This window comes from Typopeltis vanoorti, chromosome 7 (assembly GCF_054136105.1).
Source record: "Typopeltis vanoorti isolate ZY-2024b chromosome 7, IOZ_Tvanoo_1.0, whole genome shotgun sequence".
NCBI classification, from domain to species: Eukaryota; Metazoa; Arthropoda; class Arachnida; order Uropygi; family Thelyphonidae; genus Typopeltis; species Typopeltis vanoorti.
In genome coordinates, this window is record NC_143555.1 from 2,949,673 (window position 1) to 2,972,257 (window position 22,585).

The window sequence follows — 22,585 nt, forward strand, 5'->3', positions numbered from 1 at the left end:
AACCTTTGATTCAGTAAATAATTTAATTTATCATAAAAAGTCACTGAATCCTAAGTAACAGAATACTATTATGGTGAAAAGAATAGCAAAAATATTTTTGCCATCCAACTGTCCAAATAGAAATCTCTTCTGCTGGTGGGTTAAAAGATCAGTTCAAAAATAATGGTAGCCTACTTTGCATTTTGGTATCGAACATCTGTTTGCAAAAGAAAATATCCTAAGTATCCTTAATAAATATTTAAGGCTTACCAAAAGTAGTTTCTTTTAAAAAGTTTCTTCTTTCTACATCACCAAAACATCTTTTTTCCTCCTCCTCATATGTTAGAATTCTAATGTCGCTATTCCATCTACTTTAAAAAATAAAATACAGAAACATAATAACTAATTAATAATGGCAACACGTATATTAATTTAATTCTTTTTATTTGTGGAATTTGTGGCTATGTTTTATAGCCATTATCAATACAATTATAGAAAAACAATCACAAAAAAAGAGAACATCAATTCAACTGATGGAACATGATGTTATATGCACTATCAGGTGCAGGAGAATAATTCCATCTACATTAACAAATATCCAAAAATAAATTACAGGGGGGGGTCCTCGAGTTACGTCGGAGATCCGTTCCTATGGACAGATGTAAGGCAATTTTCGATGCAAGTCAGAATTACCATAGCCTAAGTTACTTACCTAACCTAAAACACCCTAAAGTCATATGTATATATCAAGAAACAGAACTAGGCCATAGGAAAATGAAAGGGAGAACATAATTACTGTATAGTAATTAAATTGCCACAAGTCTTAAACTGCATAAACCAACTTTTACTAGCATTAAACTCTTCACCTGCACTTGTTTCCCTCTCTTTCACTTTTTCAATGCCTCAAACAATCTTTTTGCCTTTTCTTGAATTAATATGAGGCTAATTGGAATACGGCATTGACTGGTCTTCCAGCCAAAAAACAAGAAGCCTTTCCATCTCAATCATGAGCCTACTACGTTTTTTCGTAATCACAGTCGATTTCATGGGTGACAATACTTTAACGTGTTCAAGGATGCAAACTTTATCCTTGATAATAGTCCCGACTGTGGTACGACTTAAGTTCAACACACAGCCAGTGTTCGTTGGCATTTCTCCCTTTTTTTGCCGTTTTAATAATGTCTAATTTCACTTCTAATGTAATGGCTTTCCTTTTCTTCGACACACTGCCATCGGAAGAGTCTGCCTTACATTTGGAAGGCATTGACTGGTCTTCCAGCCAAAAAACAAGAAGCCTTTCCATCTCAATCATGAGCCTACTACGTTTTTTCGTAATCACAGTCGATTTCATGGGTGCCAATCCTTTAACGTGTTCAAGGATGCAAACTTTATCCTTGATAATAGTCCCGACTGTGGTACGACTTAAGTTCAACGCACAGCCAGTGTTCGTTGGCATTTCTCCCTTTTTTTGCCATTTTAATAATGTCTAATTTCACTTCTAATGTAATGGCTTTCCTTTTCTTCGACACACTGCCATCGGAAGAGTCTGCCTTACATTTGGGAGCCATATTGAAGGGTAAAAAGTCACAAAAAAACACAAATACAAAAGTGAGAGAGCAGATGTAAACAAAGCATGTGGTACCCAAAGAGTGTATGCTGGTACCCAAGCGATGGCACCTCTCCCAAACAAACACCGCATAATAACGGTGTATTCTTCTGCCACGCTCACAAACAAGTTTGCCTGTGACCTTTGAATTTTACGCCGCGCTGCTTCAAATGGAAATTTATTTTTTAAATTATTTATGGGATTACCCCCGTAAAGTCGAAATGATGCATGTAAAGGATGACGTAGGTCAAGGACCCCCTGTATAATGAAATAAATTAGTTCAAATATTTTTAAATATAAATTAATTATAAATTCACAGAACTCATGAATGGTGGGTATTTGTCAGCATAATTTCCAAAATTGAGAAATTTTAAGGCAATTGTCCTTAAAATTTCAAGGTTTGGATTGTGAATGTGTGCTTCACAGTTTTCTTTGTACATAAGAGAAGAAAGTAACTTTGTTCTTGTTCCACCAAATCCTGTTTTTTTTTGTAGATAATGCATGGCTTGCTAAATTTAGGATAGGTACAAATATTCAAATCTTGTCTGTATTTCATTTTTTTAAAGTTAGGCATAAATAGACTTAAACTACCCAGCCTTCAATAGAGACAGCAAAGTTTTTCCCCCTACAATAAAACAGCCAAATTGACCCTTTGATTCAGTAAATATAATTAAGTCAATAACAATTATTTAATTTTAGGTTGCTTAAGCAAAATATATTCTTGATGTTCTTCCAGACAAATTTCTGCAGAACAACCAGTCTGTCCATAATAACATAAGCCACAAGAGCAGGAGATTCTGTAAACTCCAGGATATGAAAGGGGGGGATGTTTGCCTTTAGGAGAGATAAGGAAGATGTTAAGTTGTTAAGATGTTAACTGGATGGAAAGAGACTTTTAAGTGAATCTGTCAAAGTAGTCTTGTTTTTTTTTTCTAAAAGTCCTTTAACACATGGAATACAAATTCTGGTAACTGTTTCTTGAGGTGGGTTATGATGACTGCATAATTACTGATTAGTTTATCAATAGCTTTTGTATTATAATCATTACAGATAAAAGTAGCTCTGATAATATGTAGGTCTTTGTTTAAGAAGACAATCTGTAGAACTTATTTTATGAGCTCTGCCTACTAGAGATTTGACTACACATTATTATTATTATTATGTTACACCTCCAGGGAGTCCAAAGACTCATCGAGAGAGGGCACCTACTCTACAACTCTGTCTCCACCACTCAATCCGCCAACTACAACTAACCGCAACTATAGAACAGCATCTACCGCACACCACTAGTATTTCCACAGACAATCACAAACATCCATGCCAATAGCAGGATTCGAACCCGCAGCCTTTTGGCTGGAGAGAGTTACGTTAACCACTCAGCCAACCAGGTTGGCAAAAAAGTCATACGCAGTGGCCGAATTGTTTCTGACAAGAGTGATGATGTGTGTTAGAATCAATGTATTTAACAGTATGAGTTGGTTTCCTATGTAGTGAGAACTGTAGATTACCATTTGGTTGACATATAATGAGAATATCCAGAAAAGGAAGACAACTGTTATCTTCTAATTCCATGGTAAATTTTATTACTGGGTTTATTGAATTAATGTTTTTAAGAAATTCATGAGGGTCAAACAAGGAGGAGTTCCATACAGCAAAGATATTATCAATATATGTGCACCAAATTAATAGTTCAGGTGAAAAAACGTTCAGAATATGTTGTTTGAAATGTTTCATAAAGTAATTAGCTAAAGTTGGGGAAAAGAGAGACCCATGGCTGTTCCTTCTATCTGTTTGTACAATTTGTTCTGGCAGCTGAAATATCCTGAATTAATGACAAAATCAAGTAATATTACAATATCAGGAGGAAAGTCATTGTAAAGTAATTTAATCTTATCTATCGTAGGAATATTTGTAAAGAACAAGACTACATCAAACTTACTAGAAGATCTGTGGGTTGTAAGGTTAATCCAAAAATTTTATTCTTAAAATCTTTTGAATTTTTTTATGGAAGAAGCAGAGATTCCTCTAAATACAGAGAGATGATTAGATAGGTTGGTTGGTTGGGTTATAGTTTATTTGGTACAAAAACTACAAAGGTCATACTGTACCATACTAAAGGTTATAATATTAGCATTTACAGAAAAATAGTTTCTCAAAGCAGCATCTCTAGGTAAACAGAACTGCTGCAGAAGGCATAGGAACACACAAGGTCAGAGGTTATTACAGTAGTGCAAAAATAGTTAATATAAGTTAATACATAATATATGAAACACTAAGCCAAGGAACGCAGTATCTACATATATGTAAGATTATAATAGATGCCTTTATAGCAGTACAAAAATAGGCAAAAAGGGATTATTATACAATATGCATGGATGAAAATTAAATTTAGCAATACAGTAAAAACAGAATTTAGAATACATATAAACAGAATTTCTAGAAAGTACACAAATAGGAAAGATGTCCTACAGCACTACAAGATTATTTGAAAAATAAAGTAGTAAATTAGATGCATACACAAAATGCATGTTAAGTGATGCAATATCTACATATAAACAAAATTACTGCAGAGGTTTCAGCAATACATAAATAGATAATTATAGGTTAACATATGTATATACAAAACAAGTCAAGGAAAGCAGTGTCTACATCTAGTAAGATTATAACAAACATTATTATACTAATAAAAGGAATTATTATACAGCATCGATGCATAAAATTTAAGTTTAGCATTATGGTATTTACATATTAACAAAATTACAACAGGGTGATACAAATATACAAAATCAAGGCCTATGGTAATACATAATTGGTCAGATTTAACCTAATGAATAATATGTACGTATAAAAGTTAAGTTAAGCAAAAAAAGTATTTACATATAAACAAATTTATGGTCAAATGTGTTTGTACAAATTAATTCTTTCTAAAAAATTAAAAACATCATGCAATTTGCCTGAGTCTGCTAGCATTTCCTTGAGTGTATATGGCTTGGTTAGATAGGTGAAAATTTCATTCCTCTCTCATGTAAATTTTTGGCAATCCACCAGAATATGATGAATAGTGAGATGTACGTTGCATTTTTCACATATGGGAGGGTCATCAGCTCTCAGTAAATGAGAATGTGTAAGGTGACTGAGACCTATGCAGAGCCTAGCAAGAACAATCTCCTCCCTTCTCTTTGTACGTTGACTAGAATACCAGTGTTTAATTTCAGGTTTGATGTTATATAGTTTGTTTGTTAATGCTTCTTGCCATGTTGACTCCCACTGAGCAATCAGCCTTGATCTTATCAGCTGTTTGTAGTCTGTATATGGAACTGTCAAACAGTATGTGGAGAAGGTATGAGCTGATTTAGCAGCTGCATCTGCAGCCTCATTTCCTTTGATTCCGATGTGGCTGGGAATCCAGCAGAACTGAACATCAAAATTAAAGGATTTTTATTTTGTGAAACAAGTGTAGCACTTCATAAAGTACTGGATGAGGATTATACATAGGAGAAGAGATAGAGAGCTCAATACCCTGTAAAGAGCTCAATGAGTCTGTATAAATTATACACTTTTGGCAGCAGTTATCTTTTATATGCACAAGTGCAAGCTGAATGGCATGTAACTCTGCTTTTAATTACTGCAGTCAGGCGGGATCTGATTTGAGATAATAATGTCAGGAAGGAAACACAGCAGCACAGCCAACAGAGGTGTTAGTTCTTGCACCATCAGTATAGATGGGTAAGAAATCAGCATGTGCTGCTCTGTGTACATTAAGCAATTGCAGGTAGATGGATGATGGGGTATAAGATTTCTGTAACTGACAAAGTGAGAGGTTGCAGGATGGTGTGAAAACCTGCCATGGAGGAATGCTGTTATGTTTAGTGTAGCTAATGTTGTCAACATTTATACTAACAGCTTGCATAGTTTCTTTAATACACATACCAAAAGGATGTATAGCAGTTTGAGAGAGAAGATACTATTCCATGTAGAGTGATCTGGGAGAGATTTTATTTTTAAGGCGTAATTAAGAGACGACTGTTTTTGTCGAAGTGATAGAGCCGGTTCATTTGCTTCTACATAGAGGCTTGGAGTGTGTGAGGTGCGAAAGGCACCAGTAGCTATCCATATACCCTGATGATGGATGGAATCCAACCATCGTAGGTTACTCTGTCTTGCCGAACCATAGACTTGGGACCCATAATCCAGCTTTGAACGTATAAGTGCACGATAAAGATGGAGCAATGAAGGAAGTTCAAAGTTCTTTTGCACTTTTCTCTTAGTTGACGAATATGTGCTAGAAATGTGAGTTTTCTGTCAAAAATGAGTCCCAAGAACTTGGTTTCTGTAGTTACTGGAATAACAGTAGGCCCCATTCTTAGTTTAGGATCTGGGTGATGAGTGCATTTCTGACAGAAGTGTACACAGACGTTTTTTTCCTGTTGAAAACCTGAACCTATTACTAAGAGCTCACAGAGAAACATGATCAGTTGCTTGCTAAAGTTGGCTTTCAATTACCCTCATGTTACGTGAGTGACAGTAAATTGTGAAGTCATCAACATACAGAGCACTGTCCACAGTGGGAGGAAGCTGTTCAATGATTGAGTTGATTTTAATAGCAAAAAGGATTACACTTAGACAGAGCCTTGGGGAACACCTTGTTCTTGAAGATATGGTTGAGATAGCGTACTTCCCACTCTGACTTGGAAAGTTCGCTTGGACAGAAAGTTTTTAATAAATATAGGGAGGTGTCCTTTGAGACCTAGGTTATAGAGGTCTTTTAATATGCCATATCTCCAGGTTGTGTCAAGCTTTTTCCATGTCAAAAAAAACCGAAACAAAATGTTCTCACTTCAGAAATGCATCTCTTATACATGTTTCTAAGCAAACCAAATGGTCTAAAGTTGATCGATGTCTACTTTGGGATCAGCAAGAACACTTCCATTATAGTCTAAGGTGGACAAACAATGTGTACTATATCTGCCTTTCATTTTCCGGATTTTATCCCATATAATTTTTGGACTGGTCATTTGATTAATTGATGTAGTAAATTGGATCCATGATTGTTTTTGACTGACATCTTACAAAACGTGCTCTGGCTCAAGCACGCTTGAAAGTTATTAAATTTGATGTGGTGGGGTATCTACGAAATATGCTCCATGCTCTGTGTTGATTTTTTTGGCTGCCTGACATTCTGGATTCCACCAAGGCTTTGGATAGACTGGAAATCGAGATGATGTTTTTGGGATGGAGGTTGTTGCTGCCTGGACAATGCATTCTGTTATATATTTTACAGCTTCACTTATAGGTGTTTGACTGATAGCATCAATACGTCATCACGTTGTCGATGTGGTATATCAGTAAAGAGAATCTTGTTATAGAATCTTTTTGGGTAATCATTTAAAGAAAGTTCTCTGGATATTGTGGTTAATTCCATTAGTAGGTTATATGTCTGTCGTATACTGTATAGCTCTTTTCTTGAGACTATGGATAATGCTAAGTTTCTGAGCTATATGATGAGCTGAGTTGAAATGGAGGTAACGTCCAGTATCTGTAGGTTTTCTGTATACAGATAGGTTGATACTATTATTGGTTTGAAAATTAGAAACTCAGAAACTTAGCATTATCCATGGTCTCAAGAAAAGAGCTATACAGTATACGACAGACAAGGATGACCTACTAACGGAATTAACCACAATATCCAGAGAACTTTCTTTAAACGGTTACCCAAAAAGACTCTACAACAAGATTCTCTTTACTGATATACCACATCGACAACGTGATGACGTCCAATACATCAGTACAATTACGATTCCGTTTGTCAGCAACCTTTCAAAAAAATTAGCTAACCTTTTAAAACCACATAAGATCAGAGTGGCATTCAAACCAATCAACACTATTCGGAAATTTTTAAGATCACCAAAAGATCCTCACCCATTCTACAAGTACTCTGGAGTATATAATATACCTTGCTCATGTGGTATTAGTTACGTAGGTCAGACCTCCAGAAGCTTTGAAATGAGAAAGAAAGAACACATAGGATATGTCAGAAATAACAGACAAGACATTTCAGGCCTTTCATGCCACTTTGCCTCTACTAACCATCACATTGAGTGGGATAAGAGCCTTATGCCATACATAGAAGATAACTACCATTCAAGAACCTTTAAAGAAGTAGCTACAGTCGCCCATAAAACTGAAAACCTAAACAAGAATCAAGATCTAATTTTACCAGAAATTTGGAAAACTTTTATCAGATCATTAAACATCAAAGAAATGAACTTTCATAACAATTACATCATGAACCATAATGAATAAATCACGTTAACGAGACGCACATTGTCATGCACAATACCAATTTTTTGTATGAATTAGAACCATCAGTTATAACCTAGTCTGTAACCTTCATTTTAGCTTACTAGTTTGTATTCCCTGAGGATGCCAATAGAAAAATTGGCAAAACATGTAGGAGGATAAAATAAAGCTATTTGCCCAAGATTATATAAAAAAAGTGTAATAGTCTTATGAATAATTGTCAAGAAAAAATTCAACATAACGAGCAGTTAGGCTGTTGGCAAAAAAAGGTTTGGAAGATTTGATCTCAGTGGCATTCCCTTTAGACTAGCATCTAAAAGTAAACCTTTACCCATACTTGGATTCCCTTTTCCATCTATCCAATATTAGTTCAGGAACTTATATACCTAAGCATTGAAATCTTAGAAGACAGGAAAATGCCACTTTTCTTTTTATCTAAAGCCATATATTTAAACTATAATCATTGCTGCTCGGCTGTGCATTAATATTGCAGAATAACAGAGAGACTAAAGAAAATTATTATATAATAAACTTGCACAATTTTTTTCGGTCCAGCAAATATAAAGAAGTTAAAAAGGAATTTTTACAACTATCAAAGAAGAATGGAGGCTTCCGGCTTATACAAGAAGAACTACAATGAGTTTTCAATTTTTCATTATTAGTATTATCTTAAAATTCCATTTTATATGTATGTATGTACACACACACACACGAGCAGTAAACAGTTATAACTAAATTAATTTAAGATTTAATCTATCCATTATAAATGCAGTTATCTAGCAAGAATTAAGTATGATAGCTTACTCTATGTAAGTAATAAGGGAATCTAAAAACAGCTCTTCTTTCCAATCTGAGTTGGCATCTCTATTTGGAACATATTCATTTTGTTCGCTTAATAAGAGTGGTGCATTTTTGCCATTCTTTGTTGAGAGATACATCCTAAAATTTCGATTCTTTGTATAAACACCTAAAAATAAGTTTTTAATAGAGAATATATATATATGTATCTTTATATATGCAAAAAAAAAAATTATAGTTTATCAAAGAAATAGATAATAGCATGAAATGATGGTGTAATTACATTCAGTAATAAAACTTAAGAACTGATTATCACAATTTTAGATCAAGGTTTTTTTTTTTTATGTTAATTCAACACAAAAAATTGCTAAACCTACTCAACAATAGTGCTGTGAGAGGGCAAGTAGTTAAGAAGAAAGAAAGGATGTATTGATGTGCTTCTTCAATGACCAGTGTCTGGAGGATAGTTCCAGAGGATTATGAAAGGTAAACCAAAACAAGAAGACAGGGAATTGGTTTTGTAGGTTTGAATGTGAACTATGAACAGATGATGACCAGTAACAATACACAAATGTGTATCGTTGCTTCATCTGTTCACTCTCTAGAGCAGCGTTTCTCAACCGGGGTTCCACGAGAAATAATAATGAATAGCAGTGGCAAATAAATGAACTTAAACAGTGGAAGAAAATAATAAACGTTCTCTGAAAGGAATAAATTCGAGTTCGCGTTAGTTGTATTAACTCCCACTAAGATGCGAGGCAATGCTGTCCATGATCCACTTATCATACGGCAACTGGAGCTAGTTCTAGCGCTAGCTAGTGCCGCTTATGAGTCAGTGCAAGCAAGAAACACGAGAAGTGCAGTCTGTCTCTTATCAATCCTATATGTTTTCTAGCGTGTAGGTACGTATTCACTCATTAATATGAAAAGTTTGTATGTTTTCTCAGCTAAACTCCACTTTACGGGGATTGTAATTTTTGGGAAGGTTAGGCTAGTGATGAAGAATTAGAATCTTATACCGAATTTCAAAGCACAAATACAAAAAAGGTTCGTCTTTACGATGAAAATTACTTATCAATGTGCTTTACATTGACTGGTGATCCAGATTGTCCTCTTCCACGTCTGTGGCAAACAACTTTCAAATATAGAAATGGCAGCAAAATTGAAAAGACATTTCACTAAAAATCACAATGATATGGAAAATAAAAGTGTTAATTATTTTAAAATGCTATTACAATCTCGAAAGAAACAGAGCGCAGTGTTTATGAATATATTCAGTGTCAGTGAAAAGGCTCAGGAAGCAAGTTATTTGGTAGCAGAAATTATTGCACAGAAAAGGAAAAGTCACACAGTTGGTGAGAACCTAATAATGCCAGCATGTAAAATTATAGTGGGTAAAATGCTGAGACAAGATGCAGTAGGAGAAATTGAAAATATTCCACTTTCAAACAATACAATAAGTCAATGTATCCATGATATGTCAAATGACATCAAGGAGGTTTGTGTGATAAACTGAAAAATAGCAGTTTTTCCATTCAAGTTGACGAGTCATCAGATCTTACCAATAACTGTTACATTGTAGCTTTTGTAAGATTCGTTAATGAGGGTGAAATTCAAGAAAACTTTCTCTGTTGTAAAGAATTACCTAAGACAAGCAGAGAAATAGATATATTCAATATTTTATCCTCATATCTGAAAACAAAGGTCTTTCTTGGAAGAACTGTATTGGCATCTGTACCATCCATGGTTGGCTCCATAAGAGGTTTTGTTTCTCATGTAAAAGAAGAAAATGCTGATGTTGTCTCAACATACTGTTTTATTCACAGAGAAGTGTTGATGTCAAAATCTCTTGGAGATGAACAGAAAAAAGTTTTTGATGATGCCACAAAAATGGTCAACTTCATAAACAAAGGCCAGTTCACTCCAGAATGTTTAAACATCTGTGTGAAAACCTGAACAAAGAGTATATAAATATTTTGCTCTATACAGAAATCTGGTGGCTAAGTAGAGGAAAAGTTCTAAATAGGGTGTTTGAGCTAAAAGATGAATTGCAAAGATATTTTCAAGAAAACAATAAACAAAATTTTGTCAAGTGTTTGAAGATCAAAAGTGGATGCAGATGCTAGCCTATTTAGCCGACATTTTTCATTACATTAATATGCTAATCAAGTCACTGCAGGACCCTGGAGAAAATATATTAACTTCAAGTGACAAGATTCTTGGATTTAAAAGAAGGCTGAATCTTTGGAAAAATCATGTAGCAAAAGGGAATCTTGATATGTTTCAATTACTGGTGGGGCTTAAAAGTAAAGAAGGATATCATCAAATTTCAAGTCTTATTGTAACCCACCTGGAAGAACTGATGATAAAAATCAAACACAAATGTATGATTCGGCAAGAGATCCATACTCTGAATTTTCTACTCATCCTGAGAACTTGACTTTAAGAGAAGAAGAAGAATTTTGTGGGATGCAATCTGATCGTACATTCAAGATGAGATTTACTGCCTATCCCTGGACAAGTTCTGGATTTCTGTTAAAGAAGAGTATCCTACTATTCATAGGAAAGCAATAAATATATTGCTGCAGTTTTCAACATCTTACATGTGTAAGCAAGCTTTTTCTTGTTTGACAAGTATTAAGAGAAAATACAGAAATCGTCTCCTTTCTGGTGAAGATGAAATCCATGTTTGTTTATCTAAAATCTGACCCCGAATTAAGTATTTGTGTACCAAAAGACAAGCACAGGTTTCACATTAGAAATTAAACTTTATTATTCATATCTGTTTCAAAAATAACAATTCTTTGGCACATATTTTTGTTTATATGACATTTTACTTTGATTTATCTTATTATTTTGAAAATTACAAATAAACGATAAAGTTATTATAGCACTTATTATTTGTTTTCCTCATGATCTTTAAATTCATAAATAATAAACAAAGATACTAACAATGATATATAATAATTATTATGTACGGGTTCCCTACAACATGAATACTATTTCTAGGGTTCCACAAGGGCAAAAAGGTTGAGAAATGCTGCTCTAGAGGCTTAGAGGAAATTGGAGAAATCATATAAACTGGTTCAGCAGAACAACATCCCTAAAAATGCCTACACAAATGGAAGAAACATTTATGAGAAAGCAACTGGCATGAACAAATGAGATGGATCATTTATTAACCAGATGACAGGAAACACTTTTAGGGAAGTTTTTATTGCCCCACTCCATAAATGAGAATAGAAGGTTGAAAAAATTTGATTTATATAGCATTATAAATTTATAGATTATAAATCTATATAATAAATATAGATTTATTTATTAACAACAGTATGAAAAATCTTGTGTACAATGGAAATGGAGAGTAAGATTTTGGAAGATGTTGAGATTATGAGTATTGTGTGTTAGTACCAGAAATGCTGAAGGCTGTAAGTCAACACAAAAAAAGAAATATGATACTGCCTAGAGATCTAAATATCAAATGAAAGAGGAATCTTTCATGTAAATTATATTATATGGATTCCAAAACTTTCAAAATTTTGCCAATGAAACTGTAATTATAGCAAAAAAAAAAAAATTAGGATCATAACTAGCTTAATAATGAAAACTGTTGTTTTCATTAACTATTCTTATGAACATTTATATACAATATTAAATATTTATCAGAGTTGATTTTCAACAGCACACAAAGCATAATTTCAAAGATATTGTAAAAAAAACTATCACAATGCAGCATTCTCAACAACTTTAATGTGGTGGTGGTGCTTTCATAAAAATCCAACAAGTGTGTCAAAAGGTATGTATTTTACAGGTGGCTATTCACTATCACTATACATTATATATAATGACATATAATGTATTCAAGCTATAATTCTATCCTGTTCAATATTCTAAAGGAAATTCGCTTATACACCTATGGAATACACAACAGCAAGTAATTAATTCACTATTTATCTGATGAGTAAACTTAGCTCAGGGAATGACAGATTATGTTAAATCCTGAATGAAGTATTATTAATTTATAATTCTCTTCATTCAGAATTTAACACACTCCCCATGCCGTGGCTTCTCCCCCCCACTTCCCTGTTCTTTTTGCATTGCAAATAAATGCTCTTCAGTCCTCTCTGATCCACTCTCCTGACTTTTCACTTCAGATCTTACTTCCATCATACATTGCACTTCCTTCTAGCAACAGTTTCTCCAGTTCATTTCAAAGCCATTCAAGTGAACTCTATCGTTTCTATACAATTCCATTCTTCCCCCAAACGTACAACACACACCTACAAACTGCACTCCCTTCTCACACTACTCTCCCAGCATACCTCATTCATGATTCTCTCCCAAGGTCATTGTTGCCATATCTCAGCAACACACTGATAACCTTTCCCACTATACTGTTATCTTTCACTCTCCTCAATAACCTCCTGATATCCACCCTTAAGCATATAAGTTCAAATCATTTTGCTAATAAAACTAGCTGAATCTTCCACACATTCTAAACTTTTTTCTAATTTTATAAATTTCATTCAATCAGAGCAGAAGTAGTGTAGTATATAATCTCAACTCATTTTGTCTATTGAAATAAAACCTGAAATGGATCAACAAATTTTTATAAGAATTTCAAATACCAAATGTAAATAAAATCCATTCAGCCTTAGAATATCTTATATATATGATGGACTAAAAGTACTTAAAAATGGATGAAATGATTATATACATATCAAATGCAGAATATTTTTGCTAAGCCTATTACACACAGACAGACAGATAGATAAAATGGCTTACAGATGCTTAAGCATTTGCAATATGTATCTAAAAATGAATAGGAACCACCACTTTCTTATCAAAATGGTGATAACTTTTGAAAAGCTTATTTGTAAAAAATATATTTAAAAAATAACTAACCTAAATCACACAATGTCGTTTCTTTTCCATCTTTATTTTTCACAATAAGTTTCTTAAGGTCACTAACAACAGGCCATCGAGCATCCAGTATTTCTCCTTTTCCTTTGCTCTCCAGCATTTGTTTATGTTTTGAAAAAATACTAAATACAAATCTCCCTTTTTAAAGAGATTAAATAAGAATTTATAAATAAAAGAAATAAGTAATTCATAAATACAAGAAATGAGCAATCATAAATAAAAGGCATTAAGCACTTATAAACAAATAAATAATGTTCAGGTTGACATTTTGTTCGTTTGAGTGAAAACATTTTTTAGTGAGAAAACTGCTAATCTCATAATGGGAGGTACTTTTTTGTAATTTTCATTTCTGTAATTCACACAGTATTATAGTATTATTATTATTATTCATGATACCTCCAAGGAGTCTGACGACTCATCACGGGAGGACACATATTGTACAACTCTCTGTTTTCATACTACACCGAACCTCTACTACCAATCATCAACATCAGCACCATCTACTGCCTACCACCACGACCACAGCTACTATTTTTTGTCTGTAAATTGCGTGTGTTCTGGAGGGCCGATTTGTCTGTATGCAGGATGAAAAACCCCAAGTTTCCAGGAGAAAAAACCCTGCTACCTCCGTATTGAGATCGGCTAACCACCTTTGATTGAAAAAAGTCCATATAAAGAATATGCTAAAGGTGTATCCCATTTATGATTGATTCAGTTAACAGCACCTTAGGATCCCATTTGATATTACTGAAGACCTGACAAATAACAGATTAGTTTGTTGTTTATTTTTTTTACGGTATATATTAGAACACAGAAACTAAGTAAATAATTAATTTATTAACTTATTGCTGATATTTCGCTGGTGTTATAACCAGCATCTTCAGAGCACAAAAACACAGTTTGTTACAATACGCGAGACTATGACAACATGGTGTAATCAGCAGACTGGTTAAACAAAATTGTAGCAGCAACACAAAGACTAGAGTCTTGATTTTTTGGTGCCCTCTATCTGAAAAAAAAAAAAAAAAAACACTATCACATAAGTCTAGAGTCCTACAAAAAAAAATTATTTACTTAGTTTCTGTGTTCTAATATATACCGTAAAAATATAAACAACATGTTCGACGAACACATAAGTCTGTCCACACGTTTAACAGATTAATTTGTTAGAAAATTGTGAATAGGATGCTAGTAATAATGCAAATATAATCTTATACACCTCTGAATCAAAAAATTAGAATAATCAAAGAAAATGTGTTGAATGATTTGCAATTCTAATTTATTGGATAGAAAATGATTATTACCAAATATGAATTAGCATCATCTAAATCTACATACTCTGTAGATTATATAACTATGTAAACACATAAAAATGTAATATAAATCATAAGAAAACTGTTATTTGAAAACATTCACAAAATTAGAATAATTCCCAATATGTTTCAAAATATTAGAATAATGCAAAAAATAAATACACAAAAATTACAGTCAAAGGAAAACAACATGATAATTAGCACTTTGCTGCATCACTCTTAGCTTTTATAACCATTCATAAACGGTTGGGCATGTTATTTACTAGCGGTTCACAGTCTTGTTTTTATTTTAATCAAAACATGCCCACGTGGTCTGCAGACTAGTAACAAGTTAATTTTTGTCTCTTGGGATAACTTCTTAAAGATGTTTCTTCATAATTCTCCACAAATTCTCAATGGCATTTAAATCTGGTGAGTTTTCCAGCCAAGGAATTACAATGATTTGCCTTTCTTTTGGCTATCTAGTAGGAGTCTTGGAAATGTGACAAAAAGCTGAATCTTGCTGAAAAAGGAAATCACCATCACATATATCTTCCAATGCTAATAACATAAAATGGTTCAAGAATTTCTTGGTACACTTTGGAATTGAATCTTTCATACACAATATACACACAATACCTGAACCCTTCTGCAGTCATACAAGCCCATGCCATGACAAAGGTTGCAAATTTCACCGAACGTTTCATGCATTCTTTATCAAATGCTTCTTGCTTAAGATGCCAAACACATTTCCTTTGATGACCATGAGAGACACACAAAACAAACTTTCACAACTAAAAATTTTCTTTTTCCAGTCTTCCTGACCCCACAACAATTTTTGCTTACACCACCATCATACTCTAGCTCATACTTTTGCTTGGAAGTCATAACTGGCTTTGTCTCAGGCACATGTGATTTAAAATCCAATTTATGATGTCATCTCAACATCACATATAATTTTCCTCCAAATTAATCTGTCAGGCCACTAATGTTGTTGAATCTTACATTTTGGTCTCTTACAACACTTCTTACTGTAAAAATCAACCTAGATCTTGGTATTCTCCTGGATCCTTTTCCTGCCTTCAAATACCTGTTTCTAACCTAATTTCTCCCATTCTGTTTAAACAACTGTACTGCCTGAGATTAACTCCACCCACACAGTCCTGAATGCTAGCAACATCTAGTTCCTTCCTAATATCCTCATTTTTAATACGATACTGTTATTGATGCTATCTATTCACTCCTCCTAATATTTCTCAAACTCTCATAGTTGTGGTCTCCAGTCTGTGATCAAGTGCTTTATTTCTAACCCAGCTTTCAGATCGATAAGTTATAACTGGTTTAAACACTATTTAATTGGCTATGTATATACCCAATCTGGTGCCTTGAGTAATTTCTTTCTTACTCCATATAAATTTATTCACTTGATTCCCTACCATACCAGCTTTGCTAATTCTGTTCTCTACTTAAATATTTAGTTTGTCATCTTCACTAAACCCTACAAAGCCCAACCCCACATCCACGTCGGGGAGGGTGAAAGCAGCATAAAGTAGAGGATTGCTTTGTAAGGTAAAGCATGGTGGGGACTTTGTGTGCATCGGGGCAATATGGTAGATGTGAAGACTTACAGAGAACCTTGAAAAATGGCTGACTAAAGGGACTCTGGCGAAGATGTTAGGACTGTAATGACATTTGCTCTTTCATCAGTGGTGGAAGAATCTGAATACAGATCAACAGCTGGCAGAGTGAGCCAAGTTAGCTTGGCCATTGCAGGCGTGGAAGAGATCGAGTGCTCACCACATTACCATCCTCTAGTCGACCATGGAGAAATGGAAATATCTTACAATCTATGCTTTGGAAGTTGGAACCTCTGCAATGTCCCAAGCTGTAAATAGTTACAACAGAGAACACACTGAAACTGTGAATAAAATGATCGCTACAAATGCACCCCATCATGATGTTAACTTAAATCTGAAAGGAAGGTCGGCATCTGATATTCCTCATCTGAAAACAAGAAACAGAGTCCTGAAAACTGGAACTTGGAATGTGAGAACATTATATAAACTAGGGAATTTTGACAACCTTATATAGGAAATGAAAAGATTTAAAGTTGATGTGATGGGAATTAGTGAAACAAGATGGCAAAACTAGAAAAAGATGGCTTTACATTTGTATATTCTGGTGGAAAGAAGCATGAATGTGGAGTGGGTTTCATGATTAAGAAAGATCTTTAAATGTGTAATAAGGCTGCGGCCCATAAATGAAAGAATAATACTTATTAAATCAGCTGCAAAGCCTTTTAACATCATAATTATCTACGTTTATGCTCCTACGATGACTCACAATGAGAAGATTTTTATAACAACTTAACAAAAATCTATAGAATATGTAAAATCAAATGAGATACTCTTAGTGATGGGTGACTTGAATGCAAAGGTTGGAGAAGGGGAAGAAAATCCAGTTGTTGGAAAATTTGGATTAGGCGAAAGAAATGAAAGAGGTGAGAGATTTATACAATTCTGCATTCAAAACAACTTATGCATAATTAATACATTCTTTCAACATCCAAATTGTAGACTATATACTTGGACAAACTCAGATAACTCTAAAACCAAATAGATTTCATAATGATAAATAATAGATACAAAAATAATATAACCAACATAAAACCATACCCAGGTGCTGATATAGGTTTAGACCATAACCCTGTTGTGTCTACTTTATAAATTAAACTATAAAACATTTCTAAAAAATTGTACTGAAAGACTTGACTTAACAGCTCTGAATATACCTGACAATATAATGGTGTTTAACTCAGAAATTAGGAAAAAATTAGATCATGTAGGATATAAAACAGAAGACAATATACTTTGTAACACAGAGGAAATTGAAAACAGGTGGTCAAATTTTAGAAGTGCAACATATAAAACAGCTAATGAAGTTATTCCAAAAATTAAATCTGATCTGATCTTCCCTTTCAGTCGTTTCCAACCGTAGGTTACTTTGTAGGCATTGCCCACAAAATACTCCTGGTGTGATTTTTACAGGGTACTTACCATTACTTTCCCCAACGCCCCCCCTCAATTTTATCCCAGCTCAGGACCAGTATATGGCTAGGACATATTCATGACTGTAATCCGTGTGTGCTCACGGGGCCGATTTGCCTGTTCTGAGGGACAAAAAAACCCGAGTTTCCGGGTGAAAAAAACCTCTACCTCCGTACGAGACTGGCTAACTCACCTTGCGTCGAAAGATAACAGCTAAAGGTTCCTCATGTCACTGATAGGAATCAAACCCAGGTCTTTTCGACCAAAGGCCTTTGTCTATACTGACTGAGCTGCAGAGGCTCTAGTTCCAGTGTGGTATATGAATATTAACTCATGGTTGCCTCCTACTCACACCTCTCCAACCACTGATTCCCAATCTAGACATAGCCATGAGTTTGCACATGCTCAGCTTAAAATTAAAAACAATTAATTTAAATATTAAATTAATAAAATTAATAAATTAGACTAAAAATTAAATACAGTAAGAAAAAACCCTACCTGACTGAATCAATACTAGAACTTATGAATGAAAGACAAAAAAAAGAAAAGTACACACACAACAGTATAGAATACTCAGTAAAATTATAAAAAAATGAATGCAGGAAGGCTAAAGACAAGTGGCTAAATGAAAAATGTAAAGAAATGCATAAGTCAATCCAAGCTCTGACAAATAAAAAGAAAAATTTCAACCATAATCCTTGTATAAAACATAAAAATGGAAAAATGCTACTAGAGAGACAAGATGGAAAGAATTGTGATTAATATCATAGAAGATGGAAAGAATTGTGATTATGATTGCACAGACGCACCAGATATACAAAATATGGATGGTGAACCAATTACATATGAAGAAATAAAATACGCTCTAAGTCAAATGAAAACAATTAAAATACCAGTATCAGATCAGATCCTTATCTAATTGCTAAAGAAAGTAAATGAAAACACACTTATTGACCTAAAGGTTATTTTTAATAACATCTATGGTACAGGATATATCCCTGATGATGTAAGGAAATCTATGCATTTTTGGAAATTATGGAGACAACTACCGTGTTTGAATAACAACTTTAGTTTACTATTACTAAAATTTTACAATTCGACGTTTCGACCTTTATGTCAAGGTCATCTTCTGGAGCGTACAAATATACACAGGAAACAAGCTATACTACAATCATACTGGTTCGTTAAAGACACTGACTAACCGCTACCACAATTGTTGGCCTGACCTCTGGTGGGAGAAAAAAAAAAAAAAAAAAATTTGTACATCAGCGCTAAAGTCCTATTATTTGTGTTGTCTACTATATACATATATTAACATTTTATTAACATCATTCCGGCCAGTTGGAGTGGAATGGTTTCTAATAATAGCAGATTGGCTAGAGTTCTGACTTGTGTTGAATCTTTCAAATTAGGTTGGCTGAATGTGTGCCATCCAGATCCTTGGAATTTTCATACCATCTTTATTGTTGATATTTGGGTGGTTTATCAGGATTTCGCAGGATTCTTTAAATTTTCTTTCGTACCATGTTTTTGTACGGTGTAAGGAGCAGGTGCTTTTCCAGTTGATTTGGTGTAAGGTGTTGAGTGCGTGGTCTGAGAGGCCTGCTTCACCATAATGGTTATATTTAATGTGTCCTTTTTTGCGTATAGGGATTGTCCGTCCTGTTTCACCAATGTACGGTAAGTTACAGGTGCAGCGGATGCAATAGACTCCAGGATGTGCTAATGGGAGGAGAGGGTCCTTAGAGGAGCTGAATATGGTTTTAAGTTTAGTGGGTGGTTTAAAGGTGGCATTAAGGTTATAATGTTGTAGGATTCTGTTGATTTTTTCTGATAACCCTTTAATGTATGGGATGGCTATGGTTTTACTGTAGTCTAGATTCGTTTTTGTTGTGGTTTTATAGAGTATTTTATTGACAGTATTTTTGTTATAGCCATTGTTTATGAATGTGTCACTAATGATTTTTAGTTCTTGTTTTAGGGCCTGCTGGTTAGAGCAAATAGTTGTGGCTCTGTTTTTAAGGGTGTTTATGACTCCATATTTTTGTGCTGGGTGGTGATATGAATTCGCATGTATGTATGTATTTTTTTTTTCCCACCAGAGGTCAGGCCAACAATTGTGGTAGCGGTTAGTCAGTGTCTTTAACGAACCAGTATGATTGTAGTATAGCTTGTTTCCTGTGTATATTTGTACGCTCCAGAAGATGACCTTGACATAAAGGTCGAAACGTCGAATTGTAAAATTTTAGTAATAGTAAACTAAAGTTGTTATTCAAACACGGTAGTTGTCTCCATAATTTCCAAAAATGCATTCGGATCACCGTGCAAGCCTAAAAGTAAGGAAATCTATCTTTGTCACTATTCCCAAAATTCCAAGAACTTTTGAATGTTCAGAATATAGACTAATAAGTTAACAAGCCACGTTACAAAATTACTACTGAGAATAATCCTAGAAAGAATAAAAGGCACTTTGTCAGTAGAAATAGAAGACACTCAATCAGGTTTTCAAAAAGACAAAGGTACAAGAGAAGGAATTTTCAATTTGAAAATGTTATGTGAAAGAAGCCTTGATAACCAGAAAAGCATATAATAAATTTAGTTTAATCCTTTATCCAAATGTGAGCAAACAAAGTTTGCACCTGAAAGTATCTTCAGGACTGGGGTAAGGTGGTACAACACCAGGACAACTCATTGCAAAGGTGGAGCAAGCTACCAATACTCCTATCTCAGTATCTCCCATAATACAAAACACATCTCCTTGCGGATATGTATAATGTTATGCATTAAGGGAAGGGCCACAACCCAGACTAGTTTCGACCTTTACTGAGGTCTCTTCAGTGGGAGCCAGGCCCAAGTGGAGATACCAGGCAGAACCACCTGTTGTACCACCTTACTCCAGTCATGAAGATACTTTCAGGCGCAAACTTTGTTTGCTCACACTTGGATAAAGGATTAAACTAAATTTATTATACTCTAACCAAGTGAAAAATAAACTTTCAGAAAAGCATATATCTTTGTTTTATTGATTACACCAAAGCATTTGATTCAATAGATCACAAGAAATTACTACATATCCTACAGAATAACGGGTTAAAAGGAAAAGATCTACGTATAATTATAAATATATACTGGAATCAAATGGAGTCAATAAAATATAAAAATGCACACTCTGACAACTTTGCAATCAAAAAAGGAGTAAGACAAGGATGTGTCTTATCACTCTTACTGTACAATATATATTGAGCAAGTTTTAAAAATATTTCAGAACTGAAGGGTGTAAAAGTCGGGGGTAGGAATTTCAACAACTTCAGGTATGCAGATGACACAGTCTTTATAGCTGAATCTGAATATGATATTCAAAACTTAGTCACAGAAATTTAGAACAGAAGCTTAGAAATGGGATTAATTATTAACCTAAAGAAAACAAAGTGCATGATTATATCAAAAGAATCAATAAATAAGAAACTAAACATAACTGTTAACAAAAAGAAAATTGAACAGGTCCAGTCTTTTATATATTTGGGACAAATGTTTACAGACAAAGGAAATTCACTTAAAGAAATAAAAAGAATAGAGATAGCAGGAAAAGCCTTTATCGATATGAAAAACTGTTCTAACATCCAGAGACATTAATATAGACACAAGAAAAAGATAAATAAAATGCTATATCTGGTCAAGCCTTCTCTACAACAGTGAAACTTGGACTCTAAATAAAGAAGAAGAGAAAAAAATGAGCTTTTGAAATGTGGACCATCAGAAGAATGTTGAAAATACCATTGACAGAGAAAATGAAAAACGAAGATGTTTTAAAGAAAGCAAAAATGAAAAGAACATTACTGAAAATAATTAAAGAGTGAAAACTTAAATATTTTGGACAACGATCAAGACAAGAAGGAATTCAGAAATTAATATTAGACTTTAACATCTAGGAAGAGGTTTGCTGCTTTTTCATTTGCTATAAAGTAGTCTATTATTGATTTTTGTCCTGTTGCACACCATATGTGTTCATATATATTTTTTTGTTTGTAAAATGTATTTATTATTTTTAAATTATTATCTAGGAAGCCAAGAAAGCATTCAGAAATTAATATTAGAGGTGAAACTGGATGGAAAAAGAGGGAGCGGTAGACCCAGGAGAATGTGGTTTGAAGACGTTCCAGAGCAGCAAAAGAAAGAAAAAAAGTTCCGTAACATGGTTGCCAACCTCCTTCTAGGGAATAACACTTGAAGAAGAAAACATCTTCGCTAAACAGCTGAAATGATTTACTTGTTATATTGGTTCTCTTTCAGGAGATGCAGTTGATGTTTCCAGTGTTGTTCCCCTATTTCAATAGTCTGCCTTTTTATTGCTGATTTTTATATCAAATTTATAACAGCAGTTGTCATTAATTTCATCATCATCATCATCAAATTCCTGCCATGTACCCTCAAGGGGTGTACAGGATATGATAGTACTACATGAAAAAAATTACATCATTATTAATTTCCTATCTACAATTTTCCTCCAAATCAGTCTGTTACTTGTCAAGACTCCAACATTATCAGATCTTATATTTCTATCGTCTAAGGCACTTTGTACCGTATCAATCCACCTATATCTTGGACTTCCTCTGGGTCATTTTACTGCCAACCTGGCAGAG

The 22,585-nt window shown here is 33.9% G+C and overlaps 1 protein-coding gene across 5 annotated transcripts in view; it reads right to left on the minus strand.

The window, feature by feature from the left end:
- Positions 1 to 22,585, minus strand: part of LOC150104450 (DNA-directed primase/polymerase protein-like) — a 369,024-nt gene that overhangs the window by 70,814 nt on the left and 275,625 nt on the right. For 3 of the 5 annotated variants that reach the window (XM_090395149.1, XM_090395148.1, XM_090395146.1), the window contains exons 9-11: positions 13,589 to 13,744; positions 8,690 to 8,852; positions 250 to 350 (exon numbers count right to left, since the gene is read on the minus strand). In XM_090395149.1, the coding sequence (XP_090251275.1) occupies positions 250 to 350; positions 8,690 to 8,852; positions 13,589 to 13,744 (420 nt within the window). The remainder of the gene's footprint in view (positions 1 to 249; positions 351 to 8,689; positions 8,853 to 13,588; positions 13,745 to 22,585) is intronic. The other 2 variants (XM_090395147.1, XM_090395150.1) reach the window with 2 other exon arrangements.